The sequence below is a fragment of the Thalassophryne amazonica genome, chromosome 2 (assembly GCF_902500255.1).
Source record: "Thalassophryne amazonica chromosome 2, fThaAma1.1, whole genome shotgun sequence".
NCBI lineage: Eukaryota > Metazoa > Chordata > Actinopteri > Batrachoidiformes > Batrachoididae > Thalassophryne > Thalassophryne amazonica.
In genome coordinates this window covers 142,941,030-142,960,587 of record NC_047104.1, presented here as the reverse complement: position 1 = coordinate 142,960,587, position 19,558 = coordinate 142,941,030, and the positions used below count along the sequence as shown (strand labels likewise).

Genomic DNA, 19,558 nt, shown 5'->3' with positions numbered 1-19,558 from the left:
TAAAAGTAGAGAGGGTGTCTGTCTCCCTGATCTGAATTGGGAGCTGGTTCCACAGGAGAGGAGCCTGAAAGCTGAAGGCTCTGCCTCCCATTCTACTCTTACAAACCCTAGGAACTACAAGTAAGCCTGCAGTCTGAGAGTGAAGCACTCTATTGGGGTGATATGGTACTAAGAGGTCCCTAAGATAAGTTGGGACCTGATTATTCAAAACCTTATAAGTAAGAAGAAGAATTTTAAATTCTATTCTAGAATTAACAGGAAGCCAATGAAGAGAGGCCAATATGGGTGAAATATGCTCTCTCCTTCTAGTTCCTGTCAGTACTCTAGCTGCAGCATTTTGAATTAACTGAAGGCTTTTCAGGGAACTTTTAGGACAACCTGATAATAATGAATTACAATAGTCCAGTCTAGAGGAAATAAATGCATGAATTAGTTTTTCAGCATCACTCTGAGACAAGACCTTTCTAATTTGAGAGATATTGCGCAAATGTAAAAAAGCAGTCCTACATATTTGCTTAATATGCGCATTGAATGACATATCCTGATCAAAAATTACTCCAAGATTTCTCACAGTATTACTAGAGGTCAGGGTAATGCCATCCAGAGTAAGGATCTGGTTAGACACCATGTTTCTAAGATTTGTGGGACCAAGTACAATAACTTCAGTTTTATCTGAATTTAAAAGCAGGAAATTAGAGGTCATCCATGTCTTTATGTCTGTAAGACAATCCTGCAGTTTAACTAATTGGTGTGTGTCCTCTGGCTTCATGGATAGATAAAGCTGGGTATCATCTGCATAACAATGAAAATTTAAGCAATGCTTTCTAATAATACTGCCTAAGGGAAGCATGTATAAAGTGAATAAAATTGGTCCTAGCACAGAACCTTGTGGAACTCCATAATTAACCTTAGTCTGTGAAGAAGACTCCCCATTTACATGAACAAATTGTAATCTATTAGATAGATATGATTCAAACCACCGCAGCGCAGTGGCTTTAATACCTATGGTATGCTCAAATCTCTGTAATAAAATTTTATGGTCAACAAAATCAAAAGCAGCACTGAGGTCTAACAGGATAAGCACAGAGATGAGTCCACTGTCTGAGGCCATAAGAAGATCATTTGTAACCTTCACTAATGCTGTTTATGTACTATGATGAATTCTGAAACCTGACTGAAACTCTTCAAATAGACCATTCCTCTGCAGATGATCAGTTAGCTGTTTTACAACTACCCTTTCAAGAATTTTTGAGAGAAAAGGAAGGTTGGAGATTGGCCTATAATTAGCTAAGATAGCTGGGTCAAGTGATGGCTTTTTAAGTAATGGTTTAATTACTGCCACCTTAAAAGCCTGTGGTACATAGCCAACTAATAAAGATAGATTGATCATATTTAAGATCGAAGCATTAATTAATGGTAGGGCTTCCTTGAGCAGCCTGGTAGGAATGGGGTCTAATAGACATGTTGATGGTTTGGAGGAAGTGACTAATGAAAATAACTCAGACAGAACAATCGGAGAGAAAGAGTCTAACCAAATACCAGCATTACTGAAAGCAGCCAAAGATAACGATATGTCTTTGGGATGGATATGAGTAATTTTTTCTCTAATAGTTAAAATTTTATTAGCAAAGAAAGTCATGAAGTCATTACTAGTTAAAGTTAAAGGAATACTCGGCTCAATAGAGCTCTGACTCTTTGTCAGCCTGGCTACAGTGCTGAAAAGAAACCTGGGGTTGTTCTTATTTTCTTCAATTAGTGATGAATAGTAAGATGTCCTAGCTTTACGGAGGGCTTTTTTATAGAGCAACAAACTCTTTTTCCAGGCTAAGTGAAGATCTTCTAAATTAGTGAGACGCCATTTCCTCTCCAACTTACGGGTTATCTGCTTTAAGCTGCGAGTTTGAGAGTTATACCACGGAGTCAGGCGCTTCTGATTTAAGGCTCTCTTTTTTGGAGGAGCTACAGCATCCAAAGTTGTGCTCAATGAGGATGTAAAACTATTGACGAGATAATCTATCTCACTTACAGAGTTTAGGTAGCTACTCTGCACTGTGTTGGTATATGGCATTGGAGAACATAACAAAGAAGGAATCATATCCTTAAACCTAGTTAGAGCGCTTTCTGAAAGACTTCAACTGTAATGAAACGTATTCCCCACTGCTGGGTAGTCCATTAAAGTAAATGTAAATGTTATTAAGAAATGATCAGACAGAAGGGGGTTTTCAGGGAATACTGTTAAGGCTTCAATTTCCATACCATAAGTCAAAACAAGATCTAAAGTATGATTAAAGTGGTGGGTGGACTCATTTACATTTTGATCAAAGCCAATTGAGTCTAATAATAGATTAAATGCAGTGCTGAGGCTGTCATTCTCAGCATCTATGTGGATGTTAAAATCACCCACTATAATTATCTGAGCTAAGCACTAAGTCAGACAAAAGGTCTGAAAATTCACAGAGAAACTCACAGTAACGACCATGTGGACGATAGATAACAACAAATAAAACTGGTTTTTGAGACTTCCAATTTGGATGGACAAGACTAAGAGTCAAGCTTTCAAATGAATTAAAGCTCTGTCTGGGTTTTGATTAATTAATAAGCTGGAGTGGAAGATTGCTGCTAATCCTTCCCCTCGGCCCGTGCTACGAGCATTCTGACAGTTAGTGTGACTCGGGGGTGTTGACTCATTTAAACTAACATATTCATCCTGCCGTAACCAGGTTTCTGTAAGGCAGAATAAATCAATATGTTGATCAATTATTATATAATTTACCAACAGGGACTAAGAAGAGAGAGACCTAATGTTTAATAGACCACATTTAACTGTTTTAGTCTGTGGTGCAGTTGAAGTGCTATATTATTTTTTCTTTTTGAATTTTTATGCTTAAATAGATTTTTACTGGTTGTTGGTGGTCTGGGAGCAGGCACCGTTTCTACGGGGATGGGGTATTGGGGGGATGGCAGGGGGAGAGAAGCTGCAGAGAGGTGTGTAAGACTACAACTCTTCTTCCTGGTCCCAACCCTGGATAGTCACGGTTTGGAGGGTTTAAAAAAATTGGCCAGATTTCTAGAAATGAGAGCTGCTCCATCCAAAGTGGGATGGATGCCGTCTCTCCTAACAAGACCAGGTTTTCCCCAGAAGCTTTGCCAATTATCTATGAAGCCCACCTCATTTTTTGGACACCACTCAGACAGCCAGTGATTTAAGGAGAACATGCGGCTAAACATGTCACTCCCGGTCCGATTTGGGAGGGGCCCAGAGAAAACTACAGAGTCCGACATTGTTTTTGCAAAGTTACACACCGATTCATTGTTAATTTTAGTGACCTCCGATTGGCGTAACCGGGTGTCATTACTGCCGACGTGAATTACAATCTTACCGAATTTACACTTAGTCTTAGCCAGCAGTTTCAAATTTCCCTAAATGTCGCCTGCTCTGGCCCCCGGAAGACAATTGACTATGGTTGCTGGTGTCGCTAACTTCACATATCTCAAAACAGAGCCCCCAATAACCAGAGTTTGTTCCTCTGCGGGTGTGTCGCAGAGTGGGGAAAAACGGTTAGAGATGTGAACGGGTTGGTGGTGTACAGGGGGCTTGTGTTTAGGACTACGCTTCCTCCTCACAGTCACCCAGCCGGCCTGCTTTCCCGGCTGCTCGGGATCTGCTGGGGGGCAGCTAACGGCGGCTAAGCTACCTTGGTCCGCACTGACTACAGGGGCCTGGCTAGCTGTAGGATTTTCCAAGGTGCGGAGCTGAGTCTCCAGTTCGCCCAGCCTGGCCTCCAAAGCTACGAATAAGCTACACTTATTACAAGTACCATTACTGCTAAAGGAGGCCGAGGAAATAACTAAATATTTCACACCCAGAGCAGAGAAGTGCGGGAGAGACAGGAGAAGCCGCCATGCTAAACCGGCTAAGAGCTAGTAGCTGCGCTAAGCTAGCAGTTTCCTAAAAACACACAAAGTGAATAATGTGTAAATAATTTAGAGGTGATTCAGCAGAGGGAGTGCTTTAGTTAAGGCACGTGAAGATTACACTGTGAAACAAATCGTTATCTAGTTATCTAGATCAATCTAACTATGCAGATTAAACAGCTAACAGATACAGCAAAACACCGCTGTGCTCCGGAACAGGAAGTGATACAGTACCGCAGTGAGAGCCAACCACCAGTCTCAAAAACAAAAGAACGCTCCAACACATCACTAGTATTTTGTTGCACCACCTCTGGCTTTTATAACAGCTTGCAGTCTCTGAGGCATGGACTTAATGAGTGACAAACAGTACTCTTCATCAATCTGGCTGGAAAACAACTTCATGGTGGACAAAAACAAAATCATAAAAAAATATTATAAAAACAGTCTGAGATCGAAGTCCTCATTTAGACCCCTGGAGGAAAGTGTACTAAGAATATAAATCCAAAAATTCTCTCTTTTAAGGATCAAATTATTAACATCACCACCACGATTGTTAAGTTGTACATGCTCGATACCCAAGTACCAAAGTATATATTTTACTCAGTGTTTATTTTGGTTTAACTTTTTTGTGTGTGTTTGATATCTTTGTCGGCTGTGGCGCTTGTTTATTGCTTGCTCTCATTAATATGTAAGTTTGTTTGTTGTGAAGATCATGACAAGATGTTCTTAATTTTGGCTTGATTAGTCTTCACGTGAGGGCAATTGCCAATCAATGTCAGTACTTAGACAGGTGTTTTTCACCTTGTGAGCTGCCTGATGAAGGGCAGTTTGCCCGCAACGTCATGTCTTGTTAAATAAAGCTTTTTTTTATAGGAGCGCTGTGGTGGATGATTTCTATTTCTATTTTTATTAAAAAAAAACAAAAAAAAAAACACAAAACACAATTGCTGCTGCTGGAATTCTGACCTCTGGCTTCAGTGACCTTGGCCTCCATTAGAATGGTTGACCTTTGGCTGTCTTAAGCCCCGTTTACACATAGACGGTAAGAGCTCCCGGAGGCATCCCGGAAGAGTTTTTGGCCGTCTTAAGGATCACACACCGTTGTTAATGCCGGCACTAGGGGGCGTGGCTTAGTTCCGGCTTCACCGGGAATCGTCGAAAAAATTATTCAACTTGTTGAATAATTCCAGGAGCGCTCCCTGAGAATTCGCGTGACGACGGAGACAATGCGAACAACGGCGTTTGATACTTTTTAATCGCCGTTTCATCCTGCCGCTTCCTGTAGTGCCGCAGTTTACACCGCCGTAATTGGCGGCCGGCATTGTATCCTTAACCAATGGCGTGTAAAACGGCGATAGAGCCCACATCGGCGTCCTCAAATGCGTTTTAACCGCCGACAGAGGCAGACAGAATGGCAGCGCTAGCGGACAGTACGACGTTCTGAATGCCACCTCCCGGTTAACGTTGTTCCAAACGGCCGATAGGCGGCAGTCAATATAAAAATGCTAGCGCTTTGCATGCAGGCCTCTCACTCGCGGCCAGCTCCAGATATTTTTGCAGAGAAGCTCCAGTATGCCTCCTAAAAGAAAACTGGCAGCAGCAAGGACTTACCAAGAGGTCTGGTTCAGAAGCAGAGGAGAGCCCTGTAGTGGAGACGAGCAACACGTTGAGGAGGGGAAAAGGAAAGGAGAATAAAAGGCTGAGAGATGAGCTCCCTCCCCCTGCAGTGACAGCTGCTTCAACCTATTATACTCTGGGGGCGGTGCCTATATGCAAAAGTTCCTGGAGTAACGCAGGATTTGCCTGGATAAATCCAGCGGTACACAGGGCATTATCGGCGGCAGCAGAACACCGCCGTTCTCACGCACGTCTTAACCTGCGATTGTAAAGGATAGAACTGGGTATTAACCCCCGTTGCCTGATGTGTACCGGATGCTACGGCGTCAAAACGCTGCTTTATTCGGCGGATTTAGCGGCGTTTTATCCGCGTATTTGCGGCTAGTACGGCGCTCAAAACGCCGGCGAAATGCTCCACCCCTTTCCACCGCGAAAACAGCTGGAACTACCGCGAACTTCGGTCTACATACTACCTGCCGACAAAACCGTCTATGTGTAACCTGGGCTTTATTTGGGCAATTCCAGAATTCACTTACATATGTTTTCTAGGGTTCATTTGAAGTCAGTCTTTTCAGCTGCTCCCTTCTTTTCACTTAGGATTGCCACTGATTTGAAAATCCTGTTTCTTGACCTTGACACAAATGACCTTGTCTTTTGCTAAGATAACCTCTTTCAGGGCAGTTTTGGGGTCAACCTTCATACACATGCAAGGTTTAGTGAGAAAAATAAATCGGCCAAAGACCATGGGAGTAGAACAACAGACAGACATACATGACCGCTGGCAAATTTGACCTCACTTGAGTAATTCACAACTCCAGTTTTACATTAATGTTGGTTTTGTAATGGAGTGAGTATAGATAGCCTAATAAACATGATAATAATAGAGTGAAAATAGTTCAGTGGCATGTGTGGCTTATTCAGAGTACAACCCCAATTCCAATGAAGTTGGGACATTGTGTAAAATGTAAAAAACAGAATACAATGATTTGCAAATCCTCTTCAACCTATATTCAATTGAATACACCACAAAGACAAGATATTTAATGTTCAAACTGATAAACTTTGTTGTTTTTGTGCAAATATTTGCTTATTTTGAAATGGATGCCTGCAACACACTTCAAAAAAGTTGGGAGAGGGCAACAAAAGACTGGGAAAGTTGATGAATGCTCAAAGAACATTTAATTGGAAACAGGTGAGTGACATGATTGTGTATAAAAGGAGCATCCCCAAAAGGCTCAGCCAATCGCAAGCAAAGATGGGGTGAGGATCACCACTTTGTGAATAACTGCATGAAAAAATAGTCCAACAGTTTAAGAACAATGTTTCTCAACATTCAGTTGCAAGGAATTTAGGGATTCCATCATCTACAGTCCATTATATAATCAGAAGATTCAGAAAATCTGGAGAACTTTCTACACATAAGCGACAAGGCCGAAAACCAACATTGAATGCCCGTGACCTTCGATCCTTCAGGCGGCACTGCATTAAAAACTGACATTGTGTAAAGGATTTAACCGCGTGGGCTCAGGAACACTTCAGACAGCTATTGTCAGTTAACACAGTTGTCGCTACATCTAAAAGTGCAAGTTAAAACTCTGCGATGCGAAGCGAAAGCCATACATCAACAACATCCAGAAACGCCACCGCCTTCTCTGGACCCAAGCTCATTTGAAATGGACAGATGCAAAGTGGAAAAGTGTGCTGTGGTCCACATTTCAAATTGTTTTTGGAAATCATGGACGTCGTGTCCTCTGGACAAAAGAGGAAAAAGACCATCCAGATTGTTGCCAGCATCTGTGATGGTATGGGGGTGTGTTAGTGCCCATGGCATGGGCAACTTACACATCTGTGATGGGCCCATCAATGCTGAAAGGTACATCCAGGTTTTGGAGCAACACATGCTGCCATCCAAGCAACGTCTTTTTCAGGGACGTCCCTGCTTATTTCAGCAAGACAATGCCAAGCCACATTCTACATGTGTTACAACAGCGTGGCTTCGTAGTAACAGAGTGCGGGTACTAGACTGGCCTGCCTGCAATCCAGACCTGTCGCCAATTGAAAATGTGTGGCGCATTACGAAGTGCAAAATACGACAACGGAGACCCCGGACTGTTGAACAACTTAAGTTGTACATCAAGCAAGAATGGGAAAGAATTCTACCTACAAAGCTTCAACAATTAATGTCCTCAGTTCCCAAACGCTTATTGAGTGTTGTTAGAAGGAAAGGTGATGTAACAGTGGTAAACATACCACTGTCCCAGCTTTTTTGAAACATGTTGCAGGCATCCATTTCAAAATGAGCAAATATTTGGACAAAAACAATAAAGTTTATCAATTTGATCATTAAATATCATGTCTTTGTGGTGTATTCAATTGAATATAGGGTGAAGAGGATTTGAAAATCATTGTATTCTGTTTTTATTTACATTTTACACAACGTCCCAACTTCATTGGAATTGGAGTTGTACAAATGACAGTTTATGAAAAAAAAAAACACTTTTTAAAGGTATTACATCTGTACTATCAACATAATAATACTATAAACAACAAACATAAAATGTATTTTTGTTAATTTGATTGACACAACAGTCATATTTAACACATTCATATTCAGTATTACTTAATTCAACTACATCAAACGGTAATTATTCTAATTAATGCAAGTCTGACATCTCATCTGAGCTGTACAGTACTACTCTGATTGTGTGGATGCTGCACTGCAAAAGCAGTGCCTGATTCAACACATGGAAAAACAGTGCTGAGGACCCTCCAAGTGGAAAAAGTCAAGGGGGGGGGGGGGGTGCCAACCTGTCGCCTGACTACTGCAGACAGATAACTTTTTTGTGGAGGTCTTGATGGACCAGGAAACACAGCAGTTCCTGTAGTGTGTTGGATGCTGCAACATTCAATACCATCACATGATTCCAGACCTGATCTGATTCTTTTTCCTTTTATGGGTCTGCAACACAGGGAGTTACTGTGGAGTGAAGAAACCGCTTTAGCATACTGATAGTCATTTACATAATCTGCTCACCAACAGGGCAGCAATCACACTGATTTAAAATTTCAGAAAAATCATAAATGGGCTGATACTGCTAATCAAAAACTCTGCTTTTACTATTACCAGGGTCTTTAAATAATTTATTAGGTCATGACATTTAATCAGTACTGCCCCATTTCTCATGTGCCAGTATGAAAATAAATGTTTTTGTTCTGGGGCAGGTGCACTGCCTGGTAGAACATGGAGCAGTGCTGGAGAGAGCTGAAAATAATGGGACCAGAGCTCCAGACCAGACTGTCGGCTGCCAGAACCCAGCCCTGGTGGCTTCGCTGCTCAAGAAAGGATCCAAAATGGGTAAATACCACAGCTATTGCACCACACTGCCACTTTATAAGGCACAGCTCTGTGATGAGTCCTGCATGAAACTTGTTCCCTTTCAGTCAGAAAACACACAGACTGCAGGGGGATTATGGCTTTCCAAAGAAATATTTTTTACACACTCAGCTGTATTGTAAACCTGTATTTTCATCAATTACCTAACTCAGAGTGTCACAAGAGCTTGGGTCTTCCTTGAAATGAGCAAGATCCCGATGCCATTGGTGAGAAGATGTATTTGTATTTATTTCACATAGACTATGCGGGTGTGTCACAAAGAGGGGAGTCCTGCTCAGAAGATGTGTCTGACAGAGACAACAGAAGTCCACATGTACACGTTATGCAACACAGTCTTCTTCATGGACATGCAAAGTGACTTTAAGGCTGTTGAGCATGAAACCTCAACCATGTTAAAATGAAAACCTAAATAAAATCTAATTTATGTAGCAATATTTCCTGTTTATAGCTTACTTATTATTTGTAGGTGGGGACATTTTCAACATTTTGGCTTCTGTTTTTGGTAATGTGCTCATGAAAGGTATGTGCTGATGAAAGGTATGGGATGGTGTCACTGTGGCTCAGTCCTCCTCAACGATCAAGACTGATCTAAACCAGATTGGCATTCTTGAAAATAATAACTAGATAGTGATACTCAAGCAAGTACACCACCTGCCACCTGTCCCAGCATGGGAAGTACAGTTGTATGCAAAGGTCTGGGCAGCCCTGATCATTTTCATGATTTTCCTTTGTAAATCTTTGATTTGTCTGGATCAGAAATTTCAGTTAAATATATCATATAGCAGGCAAACAGGCTGATATTTGAGAAGTGAAATGAAGTTTCTAGTATTTACAGAAAGTGTGCATCTCATCTCTTCTCATCTTCAACCGCTTTTCTGGATTCAGGTCGTGGGGGCAACAGCTTCAGCAGGGGACCCCAGACTTCACTTTCCTGGGCCACATTGACCACCTCTGACTGGGGGATCCCGAGGTGTTTCCAGGCCATTGTGGAGATATAATCTCTCCACCTAGTCCTTGGTCTTCCCTGGGGTATCCTCCCAGATGGACATGTCAGGAAACCTCCCTTGGGAGGCGCCCAGGAGGCATCCGAACCCAAAGGCCCAAACCACCTCATCTGGCTCCTTTCAACACGAAGGAGCAGCGATGCTACTCCGAGCTCCCCACGGATGACCGAACTTCTCACCCTGTCTCTAAGGGAGACACCAGCCACCTTCCTGAGGAAGCCCATTTCGGCCATTTGTACCCGCGATCTAGTTCTTTCGGTCACGACCCAACACTCTGACCATAGGTGAGAGTAGGAACAAAGATTGACCAGTAGATCGAGAGCTTCACCTTTTGGGTCAGCTCCCTTTTCGTCACAACAGTGCGGTAGCGTGGCTGCAATACCGCCCCTGCTGCGCCGACTCTCCAGCCAATCTCACGCTCCATCGTCCCCTCACTCGTGAACAAGACCCCAAAGTACTTGAACTCCTTCACTTGGGGCAAGGCCGTATTCCCTACCCGGAGTAGGCAATCCATTGCAGGGCCTCAGATTTAGAGGTGCTGATCCTCATCCCAGCCTCTTCACACTCAGCTGCGAACTGATCCAGTGAGTGTTGGAGGTCACCGGCCGATGAAACCAACAAGACCACATCATCTGCACAAAGCAGTGATGAGACCCTGAGCCCACCAATCTGGAAACCCTCCTCCCCCGACTACGCCTCAATATCCTGGCCATGAATATCACAAACAGGATTGGTGACAAGCTGCAGCCCTGGCGGAGGCCAACCTCCTCCGGAAACGAGTCCGACTTACTGCCGAGCACCCAAACACAGCTCTTGCTGTGCGAGTACAGAGATTGGATGGCCCTGAGAAGGAACCTCCTCACTCCATACTCCCGCAGTATCTCCCGGGGTACCCGATAATACGCCTTCTCCAAGTCCACAAAACACATGTAGACTGGGTGGGCATACTCCCAGGCACCCTCAAGGATCCTTGTGAGAGTAAAGAGCTGGTCGGTTGCTCCACGACCAGGACGCATTGTTCCTCTTCAATCAGAGGTTCAACTATCGGCTGAACCCCTCCTTTCCAGTACCCTGGAGTAGACTTTACCAAGGAGGCTGAGTAGTGTGATGCCCCTGTAGTTGGCGCACACTCTCTGGTCCCCCTTTTTAAATATGGGGACCACCACCCCAGTTTGCCACTCCTTAGGCACTGTCCCAGACCTCAACGCAATGTTGAAGAGACGGCTCATCCAAGACAATCCCACCACACCCAGAGCCTTCAGCATTTCTGGACAGATCTCATCAACCCCCGGGGCCTTGCCACTGCGGAGTTGTTTGACTACCTCAGTGGCTTCCACCAGGCAAATTGATGAAAATCCTCCATCAGCTTCCAGCTCTGCCCCTATTATAGATGGCGCTCCAGTCTGATGCAGGAGTTCCTCAAAGTGTTCCTTCCAGCGCCGGATTACATCCTCAGTTGAGGTCAGCAGAGTCCCATCCTTATTGTAAACAGCTTGGATGGTTCCCTGTTTTCCCCTCTTGAGGTGCCTCACGGTCCGAGCGAAGCACCTTGGTGCCGACCGAATGTCCTTCTCCGTGGTTGCTCTGAACTCCTCCCACACCCGCTGCTTTGCCTCCCCCACAGCAGAGGCTGCTGCCCTTTGGGCCTGTCTGTACCTTACATCTGCCTCTGGAGTCCTCTGAGATAACATATCCCGGAAGGACTCCTCCTTCAGTTGGACGGCTTCAATGAACACCAGTGTCCACCACGGTGTTTCTTTGGAAAGCCACCCCACTGTAGCTTAAGTAATGGAAGCTTTGAACATTGCCCATTCTGGTTCAATGCCCCCAAGCTCCACACGGATGCTAGAGAAACTCTGCCGGAGGTGTGAGTTGAAGATCTGTCGGACAGTGGGCTCCTCCAGATGTTCCCAGTTCACCGTCACTATCCGTTTGGACTTACCAGGTCTGTCCAAAGTCCTCCCCCACCCTCTGATCCAACTGACCACCAGTTGGTGATCAGTTGACAGCTCTGCCCCTGTCTTCACCTGAGTTTCCAGAACATGTGGCCTCAAATCAGATGATACAATCACAAAATCAATCATCGATTTTTGGCCTAGGGTGCTCTGGTACCATGTACACTTATGAGCATCCTTATGTTCGAACATGGTGTTCATTATGGACAGTCCGTGACTAGCACAGAAGTCCAATAACAAACGACCATTTGGGTTTAAATCAGTGAGGCCGTTCCTCCCAATCACACCTCTCCAGGTGTCTCTGTCATTGCCCATGTGTGTGTTGAAGTCCCCCAGCCGAACAATGGAGTCCCCACCGGAGCACCTACAGGACTCCAGAAGACAGAATGCTCCAAAATGCTGTTCGGTGCATATGCACAAACAAGAGTCAGAGTTTTTCCCCCTGCCACGCGAAGACGCAGGGAGGCGACCCTCTCACCTACTGGAGTAAACTCCAATGTAGCGGTGCTCGCCAGGGACTCGTGAGTATCCCCCACACCCGCCTGGCGCCCTTCACCCCCTGGGCAACTCCAGAGAAGAATAAGGTCCAACCCCCTATCAAGGAGAGTGGTTCCAGAGCCGAGGCTGTGCGTGGAGGCGAGACCCACCAGATCTAACTGGTGTCGCTCCACCTCCCGCACGAGCTCCAGCTCCTTCCCCCACAGGGAGGTGACATTCCACACCTCCAGAGCTAGCCCCTGCCGCCCGGGTCTGGTTCATCGAGGCCCTCGACTTTCACTGCCACCCAAAGAACAGCGCACCTGACACCAGCGGTTCCCCCTGCGGTGGTGAGCCCACACGTGGAGATGGACAAGTCCACATTGCTTTTTCGGATTGTGCCTGACTGGGCTTCGTGACAAACCCAGCCCACCAGGTACTCGCTGACGGGGCCTACATCCAGTCCTGGCTCCAGATGAGGTCCCCGGGCTTCCTCCGGGCCAAGTCTCATTTCCTCTACCTCGTTCTATCATGGTGTCTTGTGAACCATTCTTAGTCTGACTTCTCACAAAATTGGGCAGGTGCATAAATTTGGGCACCCTTGTCATTTTATTGATTTGAATACATTTAGCACTAATTATTGGAACAGAAAATTGGTTTGGTAAGCTCATTGACCCTTGACCTCCTTACACAGGTGAATCCAGTCATGAGAAAGGGTATTTAAGGTGGCCATTTGCAAACGTTTCCCCTCTTTGCATCTCTTCTAATGAGTGGCAACATGGGAGCCTCTAAACAACTCTCAAATGACCTGAAAACAAAGATTGTTCAACACCATGGTTTGGGGAAGGATACAAAAAAACTATCTTAGAGATTTCAGCTGTCAATTTCCACTGTGAGGAACATAGTGAGGAAATGGAAGACTGCAGGCACAGTACTACTCGTAATTACGGTGGGGAAAATAAGTATTTGACCCCCTGTCAGTTTTGCAGGTTTTCCCACCTACAAAGAATGGAGAGGTCTGTAATTTTTATCGTAGGTACACTTCAACTGTGAGAGACAGAATCAAAAAAAAAAAAAAATCCAGAAAATCACATTGTATTATTTTTAAATGATTAATTAGCATTTTATTGCATAAAATAAGTATTTGACACCCTCCCAACCAGCAAGACTTCTGGCTCTCACGAACCTGTTAATTTTTCTTTAAGAAGCCCTCTTATTCTGCACTCTTTACCTGTATTAATTGCACCTGTTTGAAGTTGTTACAAGTATAAAAGACACCTGTTCACACACTCAATCAATCACACTCCAACCTGTCCACCATAGCCAAAACCAAAGAGCTGTCTAAGGACATCAGGGACAAAACTGTAGACCTGCACAAGGCTGGGATGGACTACATTCCAGGATGGGCTTCTTATGGAGCCCATCCTTAGTTGCCCTGGCTGTGTGTTTGGGTCATGCTGGAAGACCCAGCCATGACCCATCTTCAGTGCTCTTACTGAGGGAAGGAGGTTGTTTGCCAAAATCTCACAATATATGACCCCATCCATCCTCCCTTCCAATTTACGTGCAGTCGTCCTGTCCCTTTGCGAACAGAAGAGCACCCCCAGAGTATGATGTTCTGCCCCCATGCTTACAATGGGATGGTTTTTTGGGGTTGTTCTCATCCTCTAAACATGGTAAGTGGAGGTTGATTCCAAAAAGCTCTATTTTCAGCTCATCTGACCATATGACCTTCTCCGTGCCTCCTCTGGATCATCCAGATGGTCACTGGTGAACTTCAAATGGGGCCTGGCACTGTACTGGCTGAGCAGGGGGACCTTGCTGCCCTGCAGGATTTTTAACCATGACAGCATCATGTGTTACTATATGTAATCTTTGTGACTGTGGTCCCAGCTCTCTTCAGGTCATTGACCAGGTCCTCCTGTGTAGTTCTGAGCTTTCTCAGAATCCTCCTTACCCCACAACTCCACAATCAGATTGACAGTCATCTTGTGTTTCTTTACACTTGGTAATATATAATCATAACAGTGTTGTCTTCTACCAAGATGCTTGCCCTGTTGTCCTGTAGTCCATCCCAGCCTTGTGCAGGTCTACAGTTTTGTCCCTGATGTCCTTAGACAGCTCTTTGCTTTTTGGCCTTTGGTGGACAGGTTGGAGTGTGATTGATTGAGTGTGTGAACAGGTGTCTTTTATACTGGTAACAACTTCAAACAGGTGCAATTAATACAGGTAAAGAGTGCAGAATAAGAGGGCTTCTTAAAGAAAATTAACCGGTTCATGAGAGCCCGAAGTCTTGCTGGTGGTAGGGGGTCAAATACTTATTTTATGCAATAAAATGCAATTACTCGTTTAAAATCATACAATGTGATTTTCTGGATTTTTTTTTTTTAGATTCTGTCTCACAGTTGAAGTGTACCTTGTAACAAGCCTGGCTCAACGGCAAGTCACAACCCAAACAAACTAACTGTGGGGAAATAACTCAAGAGGTTCAGGCCAATTAAAATGGTTTATTTGACAAACAATAAAATGCAACATAAATACAAGGTATGCAAATGTGAGTAAGGATCAGTGGTGTATGCAGTGCATGAATGCGAGTGAATATGTCAGAGCCAATGTGTTGGCATGTGAAAACCAAAGGTAAGTGGAATGAAAGATGAACTGAAGACAAACCAAATATGTTACCTGGTGGGGAGAGAGCAGAGAGAGTGAATGATCACAGCACAAACAATTTAACAGCACAGCACAGGTGCCACCACTCAAGCAGCCCCACCCCTGCCTGCCATGGGGAGCCTCCCACAACAGGCAGGGGAGGGCCGTGACAACCTACGATAAAAATTACAGACCTCTCCATTCTTTGTAGGTGGGAAAACCTGCAAAACTGACAGGGGGTCAAATACTTATTTCCCCCACTGTAAGGCCTGAAGTGGCAGGCCAAGAAAAATCTCAGATAAGCTGAAATGAAATATGGTGAGAACAGTCATAGTTAACGCACAGACCTGCTCCAAAGACCTACAACATGATCTTGCTTCAGATAGTGTCTCTGTGCTTCGTTCAACTATACAGCGCACTTTGCACATAAAGACACTGTATGATGCTGTAATGCAGAGGAAGCCTTTTCTGCGTACATGCCACAAACAGAGTTGCTTGAGGTATGCTAAAGCACATTTCAACACGCCAGCTTCATTTTGGAATAAGGTGCTGTGGACTGATCAAACTAAAATTGAGTTATTTGGACATAAGGGGCATGGCTGAAAAAGAACACAGCATTTCAAGAAAAACACTTGCTACCTACAGTAAAATTGGGAGGTGGTTCCATCATGCTGTGGGGCTGTGTAGCCAGTGTGGGTACTGGGAATCTTGTTAAAGTTGAGGGTCACATGGATTCCAGTCAATATCAGCAGATTCTTGAGAACAATGTTCATCAATCAGTGACAAAGTTGAAGTTGTGCCACGGCTGTATCTTTCAACAAGACAACAACCCTAAACACTGCTCAAAATCTACTAAGGCATTCATGCAGAGGAACAAGTACAACGTTCTGGAATGGCCATCTCAGTCCCCGGACCTGAATATTATTGAAAATCTGTGGTGTGATTTTAAGAGGGCTGTACACGCTCTGCAACCAACAAACCTGAGATGTTTTCTAAAGAAGAATGGTCCAAAATACCTTCAACCAGAATCCAGACTCTGATTGGAAGCTATAGGAAGCATTTAGAGGCTGTTATTTCTGAAAAGGAGAACAAGTGGTTAGTGCACTTGGTTTCAGTGCAGAAGGTTCCGGTTCAAATCCCACCCCTGCCACATTCCTCCATGTGGATTTGCGTCAGGAAAGGCATCTGGCGTAAAACCTGTGCCAATTCAACATGCAGATCCACCTTGGATTTGCTGTGGCAACCCCAAGTGCAAACAAGGGAACTGCCGAAGGGACTTACTAGTTACTTATTTCTGAAAAAGGAGGATCTACTAAATATTGATGTATTTTTTCTGTTGTCCAAATTTATGCAACTGCCAAATTTTGTTTAAAGAATTATTGCACACTTTCTTTAAATCCTACAACCCCTGGCAATAATTATGGAATCACCGGCCTCGGAGGATGTTCATTCAGTTGTTTAATTTTGTAGAAAAAAAGCAGATCACAGACATGACACAAAACTAAAGTCATTTCAAATGGCAACTTTCTGGCTTTAAGAAACACTATAAGAAATCAAGAAAAAAAATTGTGGCAGTCAGTAACGGTTACTTTTTTAGACCAAGCAGAGGGAAAAAATATGGAATCACTCAATTCTGAGGAATAAATTATGGAATCACTCTGTAAATTTTCATCCCCTAAACTAACACCTGCATCAGATCAGATCTGCTCGTTAGTCTGCATCTAAAAAGGAGTGATCACACCTTGGAGAGCTGTTGCACCAAGTGGACTGACATGAATCATGGCTCCAACACGAGAGATGTCAATTGAAACAAAGGAGAGGATTATCAAACTCTTAAAAGAGGGTAAATCATCATGCAGTGTTGCAAAAGATGTTGGTTGTTCACAGTCAGCTGTGTCTAAACTCTGGACCAAATACAAACAACATGGGAAGGTTGTTAAAGGCAAACATACTGGTAGACCAAGGAAGACATCAAAGCATCAAGACAGAAAAATATGTCTCAAAAATCGAAAACGCACAACAAAACAAATGAGGAACGAATGGGAAGAAACTGGAGTCAACGTCTGTGACCGAACTGTAAGAAACCGCCTAAAGGAAATGGGATTTACATACAGAAAAGCTAAGCGAAAGCCATCATTAACACCTAAACAGAAAAAAACAAGGTTACAATGGGCTAAGGAAAAGCAATCGTGGACTGTGGATGACTGGATGAAAGTCATATTCAGTGATGAATCTCGAATCTGCATTGGGCAAGGTGATGATGCTGGAACTTTTGTTTGGTGCTGTTCCAATGAGATTTATAAAGATGACTGCCTGAAGAGAACATGTAAATTTCCACAGTCATTGATGATATGGGGCTGCATGTCAGGTAAAGGCACTGGGGAGATGGCTGTCATTACATCATCAATAAATGCACAAGTTTACGTTGATATTTTGGACACTTTTCTTATCCCATCAATTGAAAGGATGTTTGGGGATGATGAAATCATTTCTCAAGATGATAATGCATCTTGCCATAGAGCAAAAACTGTGAAAACATTCCTTGCAAAAAGACACATAGGGTCAATGTCATGGCTTGCAAATAGTCCGGATCTTAATCCAATTGAAAATCTTTGGTGGAAGTTGAAGAAAATGGTCCATGACAAGGCTCCGACCTGCAAAGCTGATCTGGCAACAGCAATCAGAGAAAGTTGGAGCCAGATTGATGAAGAGTACTGTTTGTCACTCATTAAGTCCATGCCTCAGAGACTGCAAGCTGTTATAAAAGCCAGAGGTGGTGCAACAAAGTACTAGTGATGTGTTGGAGCGTTCTTTTGTTTTTCATGATTCCATAATTTTTTCCTCAGAATTGAGTGATTCCATATTTTTTTCCCTCTGCTTGGTCTAAAAAAGTAACCGTTACTGACTGCCACAATTTTTTTTTCCTGATTTCTTATAGTGTTTCTTAAAGCCAGAAAGTTACCATTTGAAATGACTTTAGTTTTGTGTCATGTCTGTGATCTGCTTTTTTTCTACAAAATTAAACAACTGAATGAACATCCTCCGAGGCCGGTGATTCCATAAGTTTTGCCAGGGGTTGTATAAACTTCATTTCACTTCTGAAATATCAGTGTGTTTGTCTGCTACGAGGTCTATTAGAAAAGAAACCAACAGTTTTACTTTTTTTAAAAACTATATGGATTTGAATCACGTGTGATTACATCAGCCAAGCTTGAACCCTTGTGCGCATGCGTGAGTTTTGTCACTCCTGTCGGTGACGTCATTCGCCTGTGAGCATGCCTTGTGGAAGGAGTGGTCCAGCCCCCTCGTCGGATTTTCATTGTCTGAGAAGTTGCTGAGAGACTGGCGCTGTGCTTGATCAAAATTTTTTCAGAAACTGTGAGGCACATCCGAGTGGACGCCATTCGACAAATTAAGCTGGTTTTCGGTGAAAATTTTAACGGCTGATGAGAGATTTTGGATTGTTTCTATCGCTGTAAGGACTTCCCACGGAGCGGGACGTCGCGCAGCGCTCCGAGGCAACATCGTCATCCTGTTTCAAGCTGAAAACCTCCAAATTTAAGCCTCTGTAGACCCAGGACGTCGTGAGAGAACAGAGAACTTTCAGAAGAGGTGGGGATCAGCAGTTTATCCGGACATTCCACTGTTAAGGAGATTTTTTTAATGAAAGACGTGGCGGACGGGTCCGCGCGTCGGGACGCAGCCGGCGCAGTGCGGCGGCACAGGAAAAACCCTCCGTGTTGATAACCATTTGTAAAACCAGGCGGCTTTTGGTGGCTTTCAGTTGAGTGAGTATCTGAGAAATTGTTTAACAGCAGGGCATGTTCCAACTTGTCCTTAAGGCTTCCAACGGAGGTGTTTTTCCTGTGGCGGGCGTGCCGCACCGGCTGTGAGCCGACGTGCCAATCCGTCCGCACGTATTTCATTAAAAAAAAAATCTCCTTTAACAGTGGAATGTCCGGATAAACTGCTGATTCCGACCTCTTCTGAAAGTTCTCTGTTCTCTCACGACATCCTGGGTCTACAGAGGCTTAAATTTGGAGGTTTTCAGCTTGAAACAGGATGACGACGTCGCCTCGGAGCGCTGCGCGACGTCCCGCTCCGTGGGAAGTCCTTACAGCGATAGAAACAATCCAAAATCTCTCATCAGCCGTTAAAATTTTCACAGAAAACCAGCTGAATTTCTCGAATGGCGTCCACTCGGATGTGCCTCACAGTTTCTGAAAAAATTTTGATCAAGCACAGCGCCAGTCTCTCAGCAACTTCTCAGACAAAGGAATTCCGACGAGGGGGGTGGACCACTCCTTCCACAAGGCATGCTCACAGGTGAATGACGTCACCGACAGGTGTGAAAAAACTCTCGCATGCCCACGAGGGTTCAAGCTTGGCTGATGTAATCACACGTGATTCAAATCCACGTTTTTTTTTTTTAAATAATAAGGTCGGATACTTTTCTAACCGACCTCGTATATGATATATTTAACTGAAATTGGTGATCCAAATAACCAATGACTTATAAAGGAAAAATCATGGAATCATCAGGGATG

The 19,558-nt window shown here is 44.0% G+C and overlaps 1 protein-coding gene across 1 annotated transcript in view; it reads left to right on the top strand.

Moving 5' to 3' along the window:
* LOC117532145 (protein TANC1-like) overlaps window positions 1-19,558 on the top strand; it is a 177,603-nt gene that overhangs the window by 140,828 nt on the left and 17,217 nt on the right. The window contains 1 exon segment of the mRNA XM_034195439.1: window positions 8,755-8,887. Within this exon segment, the coding sequence (XP_034051330.1) occupies window positions 8,755-8,887 (133 nt within the window).